Genomic DNA, 22,013 nt, shown 5'->3' on the forward strand with positions numbered 1-22,013 from the left:
GGTATAAGGACCTGAAGCTTATAATAATCAAATTCCAAAATAATAATTAAGTACCAAACTATGTACATACCTGTTTTAAAAACAGCTTTTTCACTGGGTAAGCTACAGCCTGTGCCATTCACAGCCATAACCCACACACCATAGCAGCGATCCGGCTCCAGGTCCTCCAAAATGCAGTGGCTCTCCTTCACTGTCACTCTGTACTCTTCCACCAAAGCTAGGAGGAACACATACACACACGGGACGTCACACTCACATGTTGCACTGGCAGGGCCTATGACTGCACCTCCCAATTAACATGCAAAAACCAGTCCATTAAAAAAATCCAAAAAGCGTTACTAGCTAAGATCTCCATATTTTACTCTGACTTAGTTTTGACAGAAAGTTTCTGATGTGCCTTTGAGTTGAGTGCACTCAAACCCCACTGATGGCAAGGGAAGATTATGGCCTTCAGTCCTACTGAAGACTAGGCTGCAAATTTGGGACACACAATCAGCAGTTGTCAACCCTGGTTTCACTGCTCTATAATGTAGCAATTTCTCATAATGGACTTTATAGCCCTGAGCTATAAATTAGCTATTATAAAAAGCCCTTAGCATCCTTTAGCATGCACACACATACAGACACCCCCCCATATACACTCATGCACACATGGATTTGTGCACAGCCCAGTTGCTTAAAGTGACTTTATGATCAGTCTGAGCTTTTTAATGAATAAGCATTTCAATCCTCTTTTCTCAATTTCATACTTAACATTTGAAATATTTTAATGTCAGTTTGAAAAAATCTTTGTCTACATGTGGAAATACTGATTATCTTTTCCTGTCTTTTTTTTTTATTAGGACACATTTCCGAAGTACATGCAGGGACCTAAAATCCTAATGAAGCCTGTCCCTTTGGGAGCTCTATCTGCAGTCCCCATGAGTACCCACGGGGCAGCAGGGACACATCCTCTCTGAAGGTCAGGCTACTTCATAAAAGAGCACCTCAACAGGGATGTTGCTGCTTCTCTGCAAACAACTGCCCTGCACTTTACAGACCATGATATTTGTCTTCCATTTTGGGGGACAAAGGGGAGGAGGAGGAACAGCAACTACGTCATGCTCTCCTCCACCGATACCCATCCTTAGTCCTACACATGGTGTTTCCACAGCCCCTCTTCTTTCTGTGTCCTGGGCCCTCCCCTGCAGTTTGGCCCCCCCTCCGCTGACCCCAGACCAGAGCAGAAAGGACTCCTGCCATCATGAAGGCAAGACCTTACGCACCCCCCGCATCTTTGCTGGCTTGCAGCTCCTCCATACAGTAGACCTGGAAGCAGTCAATAGCGTCCCCGTCGTTCACAGCCCAGTAAACAGCAATGGAGGTGCTCGTGGCTGAATTTGGTTCCTGAGGTATGACAGTTGGTGTCTGTGGGACTGAGAGGAAAGTCTCCCATTGTTATTCACACTCCTATGTTTTCAGCAAAAATACCTACAGGTTCATGAGGCAACCTGGTTGCTTATTTTCACTCAGGTTGCTTACTTCCACAGAACAAGTACAGCAAGTACATGAAATATGGTTAATACTGGTGCGGTTTCAGAGCAATAGGTCCTCCTAAACTAGGAACAGAAAAATTAATTTGCTTGGCATTGGAATCTGTCCATTCCTCTCACAGTCTGGACAAAATAAGATCCAGTCCTAGTACTGGGACCACTGCCCTGCCCAGCTCTTGGGGTCCTTCCCTATGGGGCAGGACCATCATGCAGATAAGTCATGGCATGACTGCTCGTTTCTGACCTCCAGCAGGGAGGCTCCCAGGCCTGTGGCAATCCTGGACACACAGAGCTGTCATACAACTCCAGCGATCACTCTCCTTTCCCCAGGAGACCTGCTCCCTTCAGTCACAGGGAAAGCCCTCCAGCTCTGCGCTCCACTTCGAGGCACACATGCTGATGAAATCCCAAGAGACTCTTGATAACTTCAGGCCAGTTCCTCAGAAAGGCCAGAAGACTCTGGAGCGTAACACAGGCTCCTTTTGGTGACCGCCTTCTCCGTTACCTGACCCTGCCTTGCAGCACAGGCACCAGAGGAAAGGACACCCTATGAAGAGGATGCTCGTGAAAGCGGAGACTGAAAGCACTTGTTTGTAGCAAACAGCGCAGGATAGCTCACTGATGGGGAGAGGGAGCTTGCAGAAGAAGGAGGTTTCCTCCAGAGACAGACGTACGTTGCTGATCCCAGAAAGGTGGGCAGGGGAAAGGACCCGCCACACCAGGAAGGGATTCATGCAGTGTGTCAAATCCACTGAGACTGACAGCAGCAGGGACATGCTTTAGGTAAAGGAAGGCTCAGAGCTCCCACACTAACAGCCTGGGGAGCAGGAGGCTCCCTGCAGCCTTGGGTCCACCCCTGCCCAGATGTGGCCTCCTGCTGCAGGTGCACTAGAGGTGCTCCTGCCTGGCATGGTCATCTTCCCCATAGACCCAGCGGACAGAGGATCCTTGGTGCGCAGGTGAACCCGAGCTCTACCAAAGCACCTGAACCTCATGGGACAACCAGGAGCATCCTTCACAAATAGTGCTTTGAAGACCTCCAAGGTTGCCCAAATTTCATATGAACTTTGTCTCCTGATCGGCACAGATCCATCCCTGATGAGATATTGTTCCCCTCTACGATTATGGCTTAAAAGAGAGGGAGGGGAAAGAAAGAAGCAAAAAGCCCCAAAAGATGTTCATTGTTAAAGTGATTGCAGGGAACAAAAATACATGGTTCTATTTCTTCACCCAGTAAATTTCCATATTGCATGAATTCTCTTAGAATCTCAGCAGAAAGCTTTTGCTTTTTTTCAGTTATCTTCACAGTAATGATGATGATCCCCTGTGGCATGAACAAGGCAAATGCAGATGCTGGCTGTTTCCTTATGATTTATACAGAGAGCTACCAGTACAGTAGGATTACATCTGCTTCCAATTGAAAAAAATTATCCTTCTCATTGCTAAAAACAATCTGCATTTTGTCTTTTGACTGCATCTAGAGTTGGTCAATTTAAAAATTGATCATCTTTAGGAAAAGATTTCCTTTCAGTGGACCCAATGGGGGAACCAGCTTTTTTTTTCCTGTGAAGTTGCCTAGAAACTGCTATTTATGATCACAGAAACCCCACAACTGCAAGATTTATTATTATGCCAAATCTGAACAGAAGATAGCTTAATGAATGAGACTTCTGAAAGAAAAGTTATAGATCAAAATTCAGTTTAAGATTGAGAAACATTTGATTTCTAATTTCCTGTTGCATAATATGAAACAAACTTTTGAAAGAAAGTAATTTCAAAGCAAGAAGTTGAACTATTCTCTTCAGAAACAGAACATTCATGTGTTATCAAAGTGCTAGTCCCTTTTAAAAATAATTTTAATCAAAGAAATGAGATATTTGTACCAGAAGTTTGACTAAATCATATTTTTCAACAGAAAAGTGTGACATTTTCTCATCAGTTCAGTTTTCATTGAAGTGCTGTGGTGTAGGAAGCTTTTCCTTCATGCTACCTAATCTCCATGGCCCCCAGGAGAAAAAATAATAATCCCAAATATTTTATGGATGTTTACCCCTTTCCAATGTAATGAGAAATAACATTTCCTTGGCTTTGTGGACTTGAAGAAAGAGAGCAGTGACATTCTTTTGTGACTTTAACGGAAGATTGTTACAATCAGCAAAAAGGCCCTCGCCTTCTGGTATAAAAGGGCAGGACTCACGGCAGGCTTTGGAAATAAATCTTACCCACTCTTCTTGTGGCATAGCCTGGGTTCCGGTATGCTCAATGGCATGCTGCAAGGGGTTTTTTATGATTACGCATTTGTTAATGGGGTGGCTTACGTGGAGAATTAGGTGGAAAAGAACTTTTCATTAGTGGATATGGGAAATTTGGAAATGGAGGGCATTTTGAAGAAAAGATGTTTCTGAAGTGGTGAGAACAAAGTTCTATTAAATTGTTCAGTAAAAGACTATACTTTCTGAAGGAAAAATATGTGGCTTGGAGAAACATGGCAAATTCACATGTGTTCACATCAAACGGCTTCAGTCAACAAAAATTCTGAGAGTGTCTGAGATTTGCCTCCAGTATGTGATAAATTATATACTCAAGGCGTTCAATTCTAAATAAAGATTCATGTAGGCATTTACCTCTATTTTCCTTCAGGAAGGGTGTAGTCTTGAAAAAAAAAAATATATATTTTGTCTACTGCTCACTGAAGTAAAAATCACAATAGCAATTGAAATACTTTGTAGTGGAAGTGAAGAATGAAAACCAGTTATTTTAGAAATAGAAGGAGAAGAAAGCATAAAGGATGAGGAGCTTTGAAGGTTGCTTGCTAGTGGACTGTCATTCATTTCCACTTCGTCAAAGCAAACGGGTCTGGAGCCATTTGGTGTTCAGCGAACACAGCAGCTAATGCAAATCAAACCAAAAAGCAGATCTCAGAAGCCTGGGGAAAAACATGTTGGAATGACTTGTGGGAAAAGGAAATACAGCATGTCAAAATGGGTCTGTCCTCCTGGATGACCTTGCCAGTAGCTGGCAGCCCAGGAGGAAAGAATGGTTGCACCCATGGGACTGCAAGAGGGAGTTTAGGAACTAAACCAAGACACATAGCACGTTTGCACCACTAAGTTAGCTCTGGCTGAGAGTGGGTTACAAAAAATATCTTTTTATCTGCCTTCCTAAAGAAATGAGGCTGAGATAACGCTGTATGGATAAGTGTCTGTCCAACCTCACCTGAGCAGCTTTGAATGCCACAGGCAAATTCATGCAAATCTGACAAGGAAGTTAAGGTCTCAGAGATATTAATTTCCTCTAGGTCTAATAAAAGTAGTGGTGTGGAGGAGAGAGACGATCTTCCCACAGTGACACTGCTGAGTGCACTCAGCTCTTATTAGACACTGGAGAGTCTGTGCAGGACAGCACTTCTCCAGTGTCCCATTAGACATCTGAAAATCTAGCCAGGAAACAAAGAACCTTAGGGAAATTGATTTCCAGTGCCAACTAGTTCCAGTGCTCAGGGACCAAACACATGAGAAAGAGTCATAGCTTGAAAAGCCAGAGAGTGACTACAACGGTGGTGGTGCGTGTGAGAGTGAATGGGAGGTCACAAAGCATGACAGAGATGCAAGATCCCAAAACAAACCTTCTCTTGAGAAAGAAGCACAGGAGTTATGAGGAAAATAAATCCACAAACTGCTGCTGACAAACTCTTCATTGACAGCTGTCCAGATCCAGATAATTTCTATAGGTGTATGTACAAGCAGAGCAGAAAGCCCACACAGGCAGGCTATTTACAGGATATGAAATATCAGATAGAGATGAATAAGGCCCTTTATCATGTGCAACTTTCACTGCCGTCCTCTGAAGCAGAGGCTGTTTCCAGCTACAGTTAACCACTTTCCCTTCACATCCCGTGGGGGTTTCAGGTGCCTCCGTTCACTTGGCACGAGCCCAGGGCCCCTGGCTGTCAGCCAGCCCCCTCCTCTCCTCCCCATGCCAGCAATGCTGGGGCTGACCCCTTGGAGGAATAGAGTTCAGGAGACCCTTTGATTGCCTCTTCTGTCCTTGCCTGCACGGGAACAGCAACTTCTTTAGCCTGGGAGGTTTACACATAGAGACCTCCCAGTCTGAGGTACAGATATCTCAAATGATGCAAGAATCCCCCACTTTAGCACTTTTCCCTCTGTTGCTCATCTTAGTGTCCTACTACAAACCAAACACTTGTGCACAATTAGAGTTCATTTTACATTCAACTCTGATTGCTAATTACACGGTTTGCAAATTTATACTTCTCAAATAGATTCTGTTTTTAGCTTCATAAAATTTCCAAAGCGTTGACAAAACGTTAGCTTTTGTAAAGACGATATTCAGAGATGCTTACCAGCCACATGTTTTAAGGACTGCTGGTTGCTTTGTCCTGGACTGTCTGCGTAGTGCTCAAACAGTGAAAAAGCACTGGGCACCTTTTCTAAAGAGAGAGTAGTATCCATTGCAGAAAGTAACCTATTTGGAAGAAAACACATAGCTGTAAAAATCCCTTGTGTTGTCACATAGTTTCCAAAGGCCAAAAGAAAAAAACATGCAACGTACGCTTCTCTAAGTATTTCCCATGAACTTGAGGACAACATGCAAGGAGAGGCTGTTTCCCTGATTTTGAACATTTAGAGCATACTGTGATTTCAGATCAGGAGTGCAGAGAGAGCACACATGGTCTGTATACACTTGACCCGTGAGAACGTGAGGATTTGAAGTTCACAGCAAGACTCCCAAGAGCACAGGGGTTTGGACTTACTAACGCAGTGCCTTTAAAGGTTACGAACCTTAGAGCTAAACTACAACAGCTGACTCCAGAGATGTAATGTAAAGCAGCTGCTTGTGGCAAGCAAAAAAAACATGAGAAGGAAGATGGATTCCACTTAATTAGCCCATATTTGCTGAGTTCATTACAGGAAAAAACCCAACATATTTTTAACTCTGAGGCAGAAGCAGCTCCAAGGAAATGAAAGCTTTTTTTTTTCAAGGCACCTGAACATTACCTTTCTCCCCTTCTTTTTTTCAGTCACCAAAGTAGTTAATTATGCATAACCTTAACAAAGCACAACAAATATAAAATATACTTTCTTTACAAAAACATGCATTGTTATACAGACTTGTCCTTAATCTTTTTTAGCAAGTCAGGTACTATCAAAATAATAACCCAACCCATGCACAAAACAGAATAAACTTTAAGTTTAGTATATAAGTTAACAAATAAAGGCCAAGTATATAGAAAGCTTTGGAAAATCATTCCATCACATTATACCTGCTCTATTCTTATGCAATAAACTACATGTGGCCAGACTGTCACATTTTGCCTTAGAAGAGGGGAGTTGAAATGTATAGTCCTAATTCTGCAGATCAGTGGGAACCACGAAGGGGTGTTTGGCACATTCTCTTCGGACCACTCTCCTCAGGTTGTAATTTGACTGCGAGCTGGAACCCTTGTGTCGTTGTTATACCCCAGTCCATCAACATGTGTCAGCACAGGTATCGCTGTGAAGGCTGAGGCAGCACTGACAAGGGTATGTTTGATATGCACCACACAATGCCCAGGCCCTTTGGGCCAAGTCAGTGGTGGTAGTGCAGGCAAAGTGGGTTTGGGGGCTTGCACAGGAGAAGCCCGCAGCCAGCCTGCCTGAATATTTGTAGTTCACCTTGGAAAATTTATTGGGGGAATATGGGCTTATAATTGAACACTTCGCTCATAAAGGATGGGTCTCACCGAAATGACTCCCTTGAGGAAACCACACACGGCAGAGAACTGTTTGGGATTGCATGTATTTACTGGTATGGGCAGGCGGGCCAGGATGCAGCCGTGATGAGGCAACAGCCCTCTGACACATCCTGAATCAGGCAGTGCCGATAAAGAGGCATGGGAAAACAACAGCCCATAGTCTCCTGGTAAGCTTTTGAAAGCTACATAATCTCATTTTTTTCTGGAATTGTGTTCAGAAATATAGCCTAACAACCCCAGCCATGTGAGTGACACTTTGCATTATAACCTTTCAGAAACCAGGTAATACAGAACTAGACGAGTGAAAAAAGAACATACCAGCAATGTCTAAGAGATGGAAGCATGGTCAGAATGTTTTTTTAGTATATGTGTGTATAATAACAACTACAAGGATCATCTGTTTAAAAATGCCTGTGTAGAGATTAAAATTGAGCTGACGTTTTAAAACGCTACTTGTTTCATTGATGTACTAGGGTACTACAGAACACGTGCAAAACACTTCAAAACCAGTCAGTTACAGCAACAAGTATAAAACCTCTCCTCTTAATTTCATTATTTGCAAGGTTTGTAAAAGTAGCTATGAATATTAGCAGCGTGTTTTCAAAGCTTGAAAATACTAAATGAAGCATCCAGCATGCTAGGCCTAGTACTCACTACGGTGCACTTAACCCATACTTCATATACCTTTTATTCAATTCTTTAGATGACTAAAGGAGAAAAAAAAGAATTGTATTAACAGTTTTAAAAACCCTGAAAATGTTGAAGAGCCACTCATCTAACAGCCTTGCTACTCTCCACAGACTTGAAATACACACGGCTTTATTGACTTGACGTTGTCTGGGTTGCTGTTCATTCACACCAGCAGAGAATTTGGTTCCTTAAGAATATTCCATTTCAAAGCTCTGGCTCAGCAGGCTATTAGAGTCTAAATCTGTTTTTAAACTCCTGAGGCGTCAGTATTCAATATCCAGGTTTAAAGACCAGAGCACTGTCAAATACTTTCTTAAACCAAGGCTTTTACAGAAAGAAATCACTTGCACATTAAGAACACTTAAATCCAAATTCTGGCTGAAATCTCCTTCATAACTTCTGGTTCCTAGAACCTGTGTGAGATTTGTACTCATGGAGTGAGAGTTTCTCCCGTGCTCCGTGAATCTTCAGCTAACATTTCCTGCCTTGTGGACAGAAAAGTTCCTGTCCTCCATCACTAACACAAGGGGGCAGGGAATCTAGTAATTTTCCCACCCCACAAAAGAATTTCAGATTACAAAGTTATCTTTTTGCCAAAGCATCGATCCAGCACCTCACGAAGTTCAGGAAAATAAGGTATATTTCTCATCCGTCCCAAAATAGCCGATCTCCCATGGCATTCACTTGGTTACAGGATACTAAGACATTGCGTAGCTTGGAGCAGGGGAGAAAGCCAAATATTGCTCCATCATTTTCGTAACTGACAGTATATGGGCTGGGCCTTGTATTTGGAAAGTGCATTTATTTTACATGAATTACCAGTCTTTAGACAGTAATTTGAACTTTTCATTTCTTGCAACCCAGGATAGTTTCTCTGCAACTTCCAGACTACGTGCTAATTCCGTAACGGTACAAGATTATTGTCCCAGAAATCCCATCCCCTTCAAGATGCTGATACATTTCTATAAAGGAGAAAGTGTCACAGCTCACTTATGGACAAGTCTTGCAGCACAAGAACAATCTTGGAGGACCGAGGCTGTTAATGATTAACCTGCAAGACGCCCTGACACCAGCTTACGACTGATGACTGCATGAGCTAGGTAACTCAAGTCATGCAGATTCACAAGGGATGTTTTTTACATCCAGAAAGGACTATTACAGACATGCACCTCACATGCACGTTCCTAAACATAGCCCATTGCCATTGTTTAACCCCGCCTGGCAACTAAGCACCCCACAGCCACTCACTGTTTTTCAGCAGTAAACATTTACCACAGCCTCGGTAATCTGAGTGCATAAATACTGTCTGTGTCTGCCCATTTAAAAAAAAACCAAAACAAAACAACAAAAAAAACCCCCAACACACAAAAAACCCAGAACTCAACAACTCTGCCTCCAGTTTAGATAATTTTCAATTACGCTTTATTGTTTCACCTTTGTTTTTCATACAGTAAAGTACCTTTTACTATAACATTTCTTACTCCTCAGTGGATAATTAATTCTAGATAAATTATCAAAGTGTGTCTTAGCCTTCTCTTCACAAAACAAAACAGAATCATTTTAATGGCATAAGGCATGTTTTCATCCTGTACATCATCTTTGCAATTCTCTCTGAGCATTTGCATGACAAAAGCAAATGATCTAGCAGTTTCAGAGTGAAATAGCTGAGCTTGCAGGATTTAGCTATCTTAAAAAAAAAAAAAGGAAGATAAACAACTCAGCCTCAGCCTAGGTACTGTATAAGTGCTTTCCTAACTAGTATCAGAAAAGCTACAGTATGAAAGCCATTTTTACTTACATTTAGGAAAACAAATCCATCAAGTACTTCCATTTCTTTTACTGTTGTCTCCAAAGTTTCCTTTGCTGAATCAACAGCTTGCTGGAAGTTAACCATCTGCTCATAAAGGTACTCCATTTTCATCTTCTTCACTTCCTCAAAGTTCTCTGATTTCTCATCATATTGTGCTACCACTTTCTTAAGCATCTCTTCATTCTGCTCTTCCAATAACTCTGCGTTTTTCTTACACATTTCCTGCAAAGTAAAAACGGATGTAAATTCATCTGCAGAATAAAATTACAACATTTAATGAATACACAGAAACTCTCAATTACCCATACATGGGCCATTCACCAGACTCCTTCTGGCACCCTGAGAATAAGAGAACTTTAGTTCTGTAAGCAAACTCATCTGGGAGAAGTAACACTAGAGAAATACATTAAAAACAATGGCAGATTTTTTTTTACTGTTAGCGTTTAAAATTAAACTTCTATGTTTAAGCATTGAGACAGGAAGTCTGACTACAAAATAGCTAAAAATCCATACTTTCAACTGAAATTAATACAGTCCTTAAGGCTTAAGAACTTGGGCATTAAGAAGTTAAGACATTGGGCAACTCATTTAGATGCTTCACACAGGATTCTAAATAAAGACATGAACATTGTGAGCTTTTTATAAGCATAAACAAAATTAAGGGAACTTTTTCCTCCAGGGCTTGACAGTCACATATTCCACTTTGCAATAATGTGTGAAAAAACCAATCTTTTTCTTCCTCTAAAGTTAACACCTTCCAGTGGGAAAGGTCAGTTTGAGGATTGGAGAAACAAGCCCATTTTAGTGGAAGCCATGACGCTACAAAACAAGGCAAGCATATCTCAGAAGTAATTTTGTAGAGGGAAAGAAAACCAGTGTGATAAAACACTGGACTTACCTCAACAGAGTTAAATAGCAATTCAATATCACTCACAAACTCTTCAATCTTCATTGACTTTTCTTCCAGTGCTATTAGCAATTCACCCAAATGATCCTGAAATTTAAAATGTTTCAGTAACATAAGCATGTTATTTTATAAAGTTTTTACATGCAGCTTATTTTAGGTGAATATTTTTGTTTTGCCATGAGCCACCATTGGAACAATTGCTAAATTAAGTTCAAGTATGTCCCTGGCTACAAAGACAAGCACAAAAATAGCAACTGGAACAGTCACAAAACTGTTTCCAAACCAAAAAAAGTGAGCTCAGTTCAACAAGGTGCTGAGTGTCTATACAAGTTGTTGAACGCTATGAATTCCAGTGCAGCTTTGCTAGAGACTGAGGGTACTCAGAGCCTCATGAGGGTCCTCGAGAGATCGCAGGAACAAGCCCATAAAAAGGCACATAATGCAGGTAATTTTGAGGCTAATAGATTATGCAGCGTCGTGATTCTTTTTATTAGACGTTTAAAGATATTGCCCATAAACCAGAACTCATCGAAATCACTGGTTGAATGAGATGTGGAAACAAAAGCAGTCCAAGGGACAACAGGCATCAGAGACGACTCAGAACTTTTTCTTAGTCCTTCTTGACCTTTCATGAAAGCAAGCTGGCCATCTGCTCAGGTGCAATATATAATTTATAAAAATACTTAGTTTTAATTAGGTGGCATAAATCTAAAAAGAAGGTTAACTTCCTTTGGTAACAGCTTCCTATTATAGCAAACTTCTACAGCTAGATCTGTTGAAAACTAGCATACGATTTTCCATTAATTATAAATGTCACATTGGACAGTACAATTGAAGGCTTACTTTCTATATACTCAGGGCCAATCACCAAGATTCAGAGGCAAACTTCTGTTTGTCAAGATAACCAGTAAAATCTAACAGATGCCATCCATAGCTCTTTTCATTTACTGTGAAGCTATGTTCCTACAGTTAAAATTCGGGTGACAAGCATTTTGCTATCTTAATGTTTTCTCAGTAATTATACAGAGGTAACAAGAAGCATACAAATGCCGTCTCAGAGTAACCTGAGCCCTGAGTGCTAGAAATCATGTGAAGCCAAGCCTGTGTTGTGGCCAGATTTAATATTGGCTTCATGTCCATGCTCCACAGCCAGGGAGTGATATCATGGGACGTTTATTTGCGGCTTAACTTGACTTGCTGCAATGCAGGTACATTTGAGGGATGGCTGGGGTCTGTGACTTTATTACTGACTTACTGGTGGCTAATTATCACTTCTAAGTCAAGCATGAATGGCCATACATAAAAAGCAACTCTGCTGTTGTACATCTGCACACCATGGAGACAGTTTGTAAATACTGGTATTTGAAACTGCCACATTGACTCCTGCTACTTTTAATTTCTCTTTCTTGCGTATGCGTTAACATAAAGGTAACATAAATACCACTGATACAAGCCCTTCTGGAATTTTAATGAAATTACACAAAATCTGTATTACCGTCAACCAAACACCTGCCAGGAAAGAGACCTCACCTTTCAGATACTAGGGTGAGATTAAATAGCTGGTAACCAGGAAAGGAATATCTATATACTTGTACATGAGCAAATATGACATGGGAAAAGTGAGACATCACATGTATGCTGTTTTCAGAAGCAGAACTGTAATTTAATGAAGAATAGCTTCCACAGAAACAAAAGCATTTTCACTAGTATTGACAGCAAAGGACTAGGCTACTGAAATGGAGGGCATTTTTATCTATCTGTTAGAGTGGTATAGCTTAGAGACTGGGGGAAGAAGTAGGACTTGCTAAACTCTTACCTGCACTACAGCTAAAACACTATTGGCACAGGTGAACATGAACTGAGTAGAAAATAAGTATGGAGTTTCAACAAAACTGTGTAGTGTAAACTGTGTAACTCATCTAACATTTCCGAGCAACCAACACACGTAAATGGGATGGGGAACACTTTATGATGGCACTGGTGCCCGCATATGGAGGTTTCTGTATCTTGCCAAGTGAAATGAGCTGCTGTTACTAAAATTTTCTTTTCATAGAAACAACACTCTTCCCATTTCTCCCCCTATACATACAAACCGGAACAAACTTATACAGGTGAGCAGGCTAAAAGTCTGGTAACAGCTACATATAAACAAGGTAATTCAAACTTATGAACAAATAAAAATATCAGCTTAGCAAGCCTAGGACTCTGGAGAATACCTTAATAAGATAGTTCTCCCTTCAAGATCTCTAGCAGGTGTTTAGGAATAGTTATTTTATAGATACTGTGATTTAGCCTCTGGACTGCTCTCTGAAGCCTCTCTCCTGACAACACAGGAGGTCTGGAGAAATTGGCTTCAGTAGCTCCTTCCCTCACCCAAATTAATTCTTACCTTCATCTTGGTTGCAGCATCATCTAGTGTTGTGACTTCATGGTCTTTATGTTCTCCAAAAAGCTTGTCAATAGCAGATATTGGGCATTTGCAGTGGTAACAATATGTGTCTGCTTGTGCTTTCTTCAGGTCTCTGTGTGGGCTCTCAACTTGGGGAATGTTTGTTGCTGGTTTTTCAGGATACATCACCACAAAGCCTGAATCTTCAAGCTCAACAGGTGTTCTTTGCTCCGGCTCATTAGCAAATTCATAGCTATCACCAACATGGTCAAAAGAGTCCCTGTCTTCAAATAATAGCTCCTCGTGTGTGAATTGAGATGATATTTCATCTTGCAAAAGTTCTTCTTGTGTAATCACATCATAGTCCATTGACTCAGCGAGATCTTCACAAACATGTGGGTGCTGCTCCTCTCTTTGCAAGTCTGGCTTTTCTGCTTGCTGAATGGTAGGGACACGTGAAATACTTTCCTGGGTATACTGATCATCTTCACTGTCTTCAACAGGAGTCCGGATATATGGGACATATTTTTCCATTTCAGGAATTGCTGTTATTTCATGCTGTTCTTCCTGCTTATTACTAGATTCTTGATGTGCAGCTCCCTGATAATCCTCTAGTTGACTATAAAACACTTGATGACTTGATTGCTCTGGCAACTCCTCAGTTGTTTCTACAGGTACATTTTCTTCTTCTCTTTGTTCACCGGTATCACTTCTTGCACCTGAAAGAATTACTTTGCTTCCAAAAGGAATGGCATGCATTGGTTTACAAATTGTTGCTTGAATGTCACTGTCAACCTGGACTTTCTGTCTCTCCATAACACCCATTTCTGGCAGAACCTCAGTTCTGACATACTGAACATCACCAGACCCTTGATTGTGTTTGTCTTCTGAACTCTGAACTGAAACTCCTCCACTAAAGGACTCATCCTCTGGTATCTGATCCTTTTGAGGCCCTATGTCCTTACTTGGAATTTCATCTTTAAGAATGTATTTTTCAAAATATATTCCCGTTCCATCATCTGTATCTGAATTTCTACTAGGGAAAGATGCATTAGAATTACCACTTTCCTCATCAGAAGGAGTCTCATCCTTTGTCTTTTCTCCTACTGCTTCTGCATAGAGGTCCTTGTACAAAAACGACAGAGCAGGTGGCTCCTCTAGAAGCTCTGGATTAACTGCAGCAATAGTGGTAGGGAACAACAGAGATCGTTCTAGCACTCCTTCTTCTGAATCAAAGAGTGGGGTCCCTGGTGACTTCTGTTCATCTTCTACATTTGTAACCTTTTTACTGCTAATATCAATGGATTTCTGCAGAGGTAAAGGGTTTGGAGCATCTGCATAGGACTGCATTTTGCTTTCTCCTTTCACAGTACCATAAAAGACTTCATCCAGATCCTCAAGTAAGGAAAATTCCTCTTCCAAAGTATCTACCTCAGCACTTTCTTTAAAAGATGTGGCTTCTTCCACAGGTTCATTGGGATCCTCTGTCACAGGAAGCAATGAACTTGGTCTTTCAAAATGTGGCTTAATTGGGGATTTGTCATCAATCAATGTATATTTTTCAAAATAATCCATATCGGCCATGCCATTATAAGGATCCAACACTGCATTATTATTGTTTTCTGGCACCATGGGATTTTCTTGTTGTGTTTCTCCAGTTTCCTCAACATCATCATTTTTGACCAATTCTTTTAGTTCATGGCTTGCAGGCTTTCCCAACACTGAGGTTTCTGGAATTTCTGTGGTTGTTCCAGAAGCCAGGGCTCTATGGCCATCATCAGCTAATTTTATTTTAAATGAAGGATTTGTTTCCAAGTATTCTAGTTTATCTGGCATGTGTTTACTTTCTTCTTGATCAATAGAAGAAATATGTGTAGGAGCATGAATATTGAGTATTTCATAACCTTCTGAAATTATATTAAATAGATCTTTTTGTTCAGCAGGCTCTGGAGCATGCTGACTGTCTTCTACAGTGCTCGCATGTTCCATTTCATCCTCTTCTCCTCTCAGGTAATGTTCAGGCACTTCAGGCCCTTTGTCTACCTCTGGATGTTGCATTGCTTCCATTTTTGTAGGGTTTCCAATCCTAGTTTCATGCTCTGGAACTTTGTCTGGATTACCTGGATTACCTCCTCCCAGAGATGGTAAATCATATGTTTGTGCTCTGTGACTAGTTTCTGAGGACACTTTGTGGGAAATTTCACTTGACACTGAATCAGAAACTCCAAACATATCTCCTTTATTCTTTGTAGCACCATGACCTGTAAGTTCTGTGTGACTTCCAGCTGGGAATTGTTTTGATCCGGAATCAGAAGCTTCATTTGGAGAAAGCTGAATTCCTTGCCTGTCTACTTCTGTAGCTCTTATTGGACTAATTGAGCGAGCTTTCACCTCTTCCACCAGCCAGCTAGCTAGCCCCAAAGATGGAATATCTGAATTCTGCTTTTCATCAGAACTAGAGCTAACAGACTTCATCTCTGCTGAAGAAAGGCTGTCCCGCTCACCAGAATAATGCTGAGTTTTGTGTGTCACAGTTTCATAAACAAGATCTGATGAAACAGTTCCCAGATGCTCTAAGGATGTACGCCTTTGGTCTGCAAAATATGGTTGCATTTCACATCTATCGTCTCCTTCAGTATAAATGCCTGAAACTATGCTAGGTTGCTTTCCAAGCATGCCTACTACATCAGATAAAGATGATGGAATATTTTGTTTCTCTTTATCATTAGTGAAAACCACTGATACTGACTTTTCAGGTAATGTATGAAAAGGTACAAATGAATCTGATGACACTGCTTGCCGGTCTGCTACAGCAGTTCCCTTTGACTCTGTGGTCACTGACCTTGGCACTGTCTGCACATCAGGTTGTATTTCTTGCTTATCCTGCTCAGTACTGAATTTGGGGGGACTTCTTAGCTGCTCTGATGACAAATATTTTGTGTCCAACAAACGATCTTGAGATTCTTGCTCATCTTGGTCTTGTGTGTGTGTTAGACACATACTCTCCAACTGCGCTGTCTTCAAGCTTGCTGATTTAGGTGAATAGAGCTGAATTTTTTGCAATTCTTTTTCATCACGTAGTGGTGGAATTACATGTTTACACTCTGATTGTGCAGACTGGGGAATAAGTGGCTGCATGCTTTGCTCTTCTTGTTCAGCAAGGGACCATGTGGGAACCAAATACTCAGAGGCTGGTTTTGAATAAGGTGGAATTTCTTGCTGACATGTTTCATCAGCTGAATAAAATGGAACTGAAGGTTCAGACTCCAGTTCTGAAGATACAGTTAAATAATCTTGACTTTCTAGAGTTTCTGCTTTATCTGGAGAATATGATAAATTTAATTGTTCAGATTCTAATTGCGTAGCTGTGTGGAAGTAATGTGGCGTCTGTTCTCTCTCTGTTTCAGGTAAAATTACATGTTCAGCCTCTGACTGTGCAACCACAGGCAAATGCAGATGAATTTTTGTATCCTCTGCTTCTTTTCTCGCAAAGAAGAAACCTGATGCAGGCTGGGCAGTTTCTGTCTGCTCTGTTTTACAGTGACTGTAAGATAAATCTAAATGCCTGGGGGACAGGCCTCCAGTTACGGGTGAAGACTTTGGACTTTCTTCTTGTTTTGTTTCAGAGACAGAATGTGAAACACCCAAAGGTACAGACACTGTTTGTTCAGTAAGAGACGAATATGGATGTCTCTTTTCTTCCTCGGTGGAAAAGGATAAATCCTGTTGTTTAGTTTCCAAGTGAGCAGTTAGAGATGAAGTAGCCTCAGTGCCTCGCTTCTCTGAACACCCTGCTCTCAGCAGGGCTGTTTCATGCTTTTCTGCTTTGTCAGTAGGACTTAATAATTCTGATTGTTCAAAGTCCAGTTGTGCAGTTCCCTGCTCCTCAGTCCCGCCAGAGGTATACGATACAGAAGGTGCTTCTGGTTGATCTGTTTCAACAACAGAGTACTGCAAATTAATGCACTGCAGTTCAGGTTGGGCCCCATCCCTTCGCTCCATTTCACCTGTGAAATATGATGTCTCTGGATGCTCCAGCTGGGCAGTTTGAGGTTGCTCTGCTTTGCCATACAAGTACAATAAACCTGGTGGTTTCAGTCCACGAGTCTCTGCTTTGCCAAGAGAATATGACAAATCTGGATGTTTTGATTTTAGTTGTTCTGTTTGAAACTGCCCTCCTTTTCCTGTGGAATATGAAAAATCAGAAGGCACGAACCCTCCTTGGGCAGTTTCCTGGTTTTCTGTTTTGCCAAAGGAATGTGATAAACCTGGTTGCACTAAGTCTAACGGTGAAGCTGGTTTCTGCTTTTCTTCACCAAGGGAGTGCAAAAAGCCGGGCTGGGCCGTTCCCTTTTCCTCTAGTTTGCCAAAGGACTCCAAAAGCTCTGGCTGTTGCAATACTTTTTGGGCAGGTTGTGAGTGCTCTGATTTGCCAGCTGGATAGGATAAATCCATTTCTTTCACCTCTGGTTGTTCAATTTCATGGTGCTCTTGTTGACCAATAGAATATGACGAATCTGGGTAGTTTAATTTCCGATGTGTAGCTTCCTCTATTTCTCTAACAGGGTTAGATAGCTGTGGATGGCGCAACTGTGGCAATACCATTTCTTGTTCTCTTTCGCCAGATGAATACAACAAACCTGTATGTTCCAGTTCACCTTGCACAGTTTGCATTTCATCTGTTTTACCAAGAGCATATGTTAAATCTTGTTGCCCTAAGTCCATTTGTGTTGCTTCTTCTGATTGTGTTTTGCAAATGGAATATGATAAATTGGGAAGTTCCCGCTCTGGATGTGCCATTCCTTGTTGCTCTGTTTTTCCAACGGGATGGGGTGTTACAGGCGTCTCTGATTTCCGTTGTGTAGCCGGTGGCTGCTCTACTTTGTCACTGGGATACAACAAATCTGGATGCTCAACCTCTGGTTGTGCTGTTCCTCGCCATTCTGTTTTGCCAGCGAAATGCAGCAAGTCCTGATGCTCTGCTTCCCCTTGAACAGGTTGCGGTTGTTCTGTCTTCCCAGGGCAAGATGATAAATCTGGTTGTCCTAACCCAAGTTGTGTAGTTTCTTGTTGCTTTGTTTTATCAGTGGAATAAGATATATCTGAATGCTCTAACTCTTGTTTTGCCACTTCTTGTTGCTCTTTCTTGCCAGAGGAATACAAGAAGTCCAGGAATTCCCCTTCCTGTGGGGCCCTATTTGGTTGCTGTGCTGTGTCACGAGAACTTGACAGCATTGGCTGTTCCAATTTCAGTCGTACTGTTTCCTCTGGGTGTAATGTATAGCTTCTCCTCTCCTGTTTGACCTTCAGTTGTGCACTTTGTTTTTCTTCACTAACAGAAGAGGACAAATCAGGGTGCGGTACTTTGCCCGTGGCATCTGAGACATCTGGATGTTCAGACTCCAGTGGGGCAGCCCATGATGGCTTTGTTTTCACAAAAGAATGCAACAAATCGTGTTCTTTCAACTCTAGCTGTGTTGTTTTATGAGGTTCTGCTGTGCCAACAGAGAATGACAAATCTGCGTATTCTGATTTTTCTTGGGAATTTTGCAGTCCTTCTGCTTTCCCCATAGAGCACTGCAGCTCAGGGCGTTCTTCCTGCATTCCTGCACCTTCCCATTGCTCTTCTTTGCTGAGAGATGATGAAAAATCACCTGACTGTTCCTGCTCTTGTTGAATCTTTTCTTGTCGCTGTACTGTGCCAGTGGAATGCAATAAATCCGGATACTTCAAATCCATTTCAGCCATTTGAGGTTGCTGTGTTTCACCAATTGAACATGATAAATCCATTAGTTCTGCCTCTGGCTGTATGATTTCATGGTGTTCAAATCTGTCAGCAGATAAATCTGAATGGTTTGATTTTGCATGTACAGTTTCCTGTTCTGCTTCACTAACAGAATAAGATAACTGTGAATGTCCCAATTCTGGCTGTGCTTTCTCTCCTTGTGCAGCTTTTTTGAAGGAATACAGGAAGCCTGGCTGCTCCTCTTGAGCAGTTTGTGCTTGCTCTGTTTTGCCAGGCCAAGATGATAGATCTGGTTTTCCTAACCCCAGTTGCGTAGTTTCTTGTGTCTGCATTTTACCAATGGAATGTGACAAATCAGGATGCTTTGTCTCTGCTTTTGCCATTTCTCTTTGCTCCGCTTTTCCACTATGAGATGATGCATCTGGAGCTCCTAGTTTCTCTTTTGCAGCTTGTGGATGCTCTGCTCTGCTGACAGACTGTCCCTCATCAGGGCACCCCAAGGCTGTGTGCTCCATCCCTCGCTGCACCACTTTGTCGGTGGGGGATGCCAAGTCTGCGTGGCGCAGCTCCAGCTGGGCAGGCAGGAGTTGCTCTGTTTTGTCACAAACATACAAAGCATCCAGCTGTTCCAACCCCAGCCGGGTCGTTTCTTGCACTTTGTCGAGGGAGCATGCCAGACCAGGGTGTTTGGGTTTCAGCTGTGCAGTTTGCAGTCCTCCTGCTTTGAAAATGGAATAAGGCACGTCAGGTTGTCCCTGCTCTTGTTTTGCCATTTCTTCTTCTTCTGCCATGCCCACAGAATGGGCCAAATGTGGAATCTCCACTTCTGGCTGAATTGTTTTCTCTTCTGCTTTTCCAAAGGGGTAAGTTAAGCCTGTTTGCTCTGATTCTCGTGGTACTCCTCGTCGCACCTCTGTGTTGTCCAGAGGGTATATCACATCAGCGTGTCCTGCCTCTGGTGGGGCCATTTCATCATCCAGCCTGTCAATGCAAAATGATACATCTGGTTGTTCCAAGTCCTCCTGGGAATGTTTTAATTGCTCTGTTTTACCAGGAGAATGTGATAACTTTTCTTGCTCTAACTGCTGTTTTGTGGTTTGCTGCTGCTTTTCTCTGCCACCAGAAATTTTTCTGTGTTTCTGATCCAACACTACTACTTCTTTTTGGTTTGTCTCCTCAGTGCAATGTGACAAATCAGGATGCTTCATTTCCCATGGTGCAATTTCTGGCTCATTTGCTTTGCCAAGGGAATATGTCAAATCTGGATGTTTTGACTCTACCTGTGCAGTTGCTGGAGAAGCTCTTTTTCTGGGCATTTTAGGCAATTCTTGATATTTAGACTCAAACTCCTGAGTTGCTCGTTCTTTGGTTTTGCCGAAGGAAAATGATAAATCTGGATATTTTGAATCCGATTGTGAAGTTTCTTGCTGGGTTTTTTGGCCATCAGAACATGTCAAATTTGAGTATTTAGATTCCACTTCCATACTTCCATCTTGTGCTGCCTCACCCAGGGTTCCTGGTGAATCCAAATGTTCTGATTGTCCTTGTGTTTCTCCCATGAAGTATGAGAGCTCTGGGTGTCCTGACTCCTGCTCTACAATGTCACCTGGTTTTGCTTCACCACTGTCATATGAGAAATCTGCATGTGGTGCAGTTTCTTGTTGCTTCAAACAAAATGGTAAGGTTGGATGTTTCAACTTGTTTTGTTGTTCAGCTTTGTGAAAGGAATATGACAAATCTGGATATTCTGAACTCACTTCCATTTCCAGTGGAGCTTCTTTTCCACTGGAAGATGGCAAAAATGTTTGCTCCAGCTCTGGATGTATTATTTCTTGTTGCTCAGTTTTGCCAGTAAAACTTGAAAGAAATGATTGCTCTGATTTGTGTAGTGTCATTTCCTCCTGCATTTCTGTACTTACATAGGATGTCTGTTCTGGATATGCTGGCTCTGTTTGCATTCCTTGCATTTGTTCACTGAGAGAATATGGCAAAGACGGATGCACTAACGCTGACTGAGCTGTTTCTTGCTGTGACAAATTACTTTGGTCTATGACCTGTGGCTCTTCTTTCCCCCAGGTTTCTGACAAATCTGAATACTCCATTTCCATTTGCATAGCTTTTTGTTGGGCTGTTTCCTGCTGTTCTAGCTCTCTCTGTACTATATCCTGTCGTTCCATTCTGCCAAAGGAATACGACACATCTGTCTGGGCCACATCCAGTGGTGTGGTTTCCTGTTCCTGACTACCAGCAGTGGAACAGGAGGGAAGCAACTGCTTCTGCTCCAGTTGTGCCATTTCCCAGGTCTTTGCTCTGTCAGTGGAATGTGAGGACCCCACAGATCCTGACTCCACTCCTTCTTGCATTACTTCTCCAGTGGTAAATGAGAAATTCCTATTTTCTGAAGCTAGTTGTACATTTTCGTGTTGCTCTGCTTCACTAATGAAACATGATGGCTCTGGACCTTCTACAGCTTCTTGTGCTGTTTCTCCATGTGAATATCGCAAATCTGCTTGCCCCAACTTTGGTTGCAGTATTTCCTGTTGTTCTGCTTTACCAGTGGAATGTGTCATCTCTGGCTGTTCTGTCCTCAGCTGTGAGGTTTTATGTTGCTGTTCTTTTCCAGTAGAATATGACAAAACTGGATGCTCTGACAGCAGCTGAGTAGTTTCTCCTTGCACTCCCTTGGCATGGGAATATAGCTTACCTCCAGGCTGTGAATCCTGCTGTACAGGCTGTGGCTGTTCTTTTTTGTCACCAAAATAGGACATAAGAGAATTGTCCACATCGACTTGTGCCAATTCTTGCTGCTTTGTTTTTGCTGTTTCCAGATAGCCAGTTTGCTGTGTCTCAGCTCTTCTGGCGGAATCAGATATATCTGGATGTACCAACTGGAGTTCTGTAGTGTTTTCTTTCTCTGCTTCTTCCATCGAGCATGAGAAATCTGAAGGTACCAGTGCAAGCTGTGCCGTTTCTTCTTGCTCTGCTTCTTTAGGCGAATAAGAATCTGGCTGTTCCAGTTCAGAAGAAACAGATTTTTGTTTTTCTGTTTCTTCCCCGGAAAATAAAACCTCCTGATGTTCTGTTTCCAGCTGTGCACTTTCTGATTCTTCTGTTTCTTCCCTGGAAAAAGAGAAGTCTGGATGCCTCATCTCCAGCTGTGTACTCTCCAATTCCACCATTTCTC

The 22,013-nt window shown here is 42.0% G+C and overlaps 1 protein-coding gene across 1 annotated transcript in view; it reads right to left on the bottom strand.

The window, feature by feature from the left end:
* Positions 1-22,013, bottom strand: part of CMYA5 (cardiomyopathy associated 5) — a 48,567-nt gene that overhangs the window by 15,398 nt on the left and 11,156 nt on the right. Inside the window, exons 4-10 of the mRNA XM_072860154.1 lie at positions 13,084-21,872; positions 10,686-10,781; positions 9,776-10,009; positions 7,972-7,994; positions 5,896-6,017; positions 1,266-1,415; positions 71-217 (exon numbers count right to left, since the gene is read on the bottom strand). Coding sequence (XP_072716255.1) covers positions 71-217; positions 1,266-1,415; positions 5,896-6,017; positions 7,972-7,994; positions 9,776-10,009; positions 10,686-10,781; positions 13,084-21,872 — 9,561 coding nt within the window. The remainder of the gene's footprint in view (positions 1-70; positions 218-1,265; positions 1,416-5,895; positions 6,018-7,971; positions 7,995-9,775; positions 10,010-10,685; positions 10,782-13,083; positions 21,873-22,013) is intronic.

The sequence above is a fragment of the Ciconia boyciana genome, chromosome 4 (assembly GCF_034638445.1).
Source record: "Ciconia boyciana chromosome 4, ASM3463844v1, whole genome shotgun sequence".
Lineage (NCBI taxonomy): Eukaryota > Metazoa > Chordata > Aves > Ciconiiformes > Ciconiidae > Ciconia > Ciconia boyciana.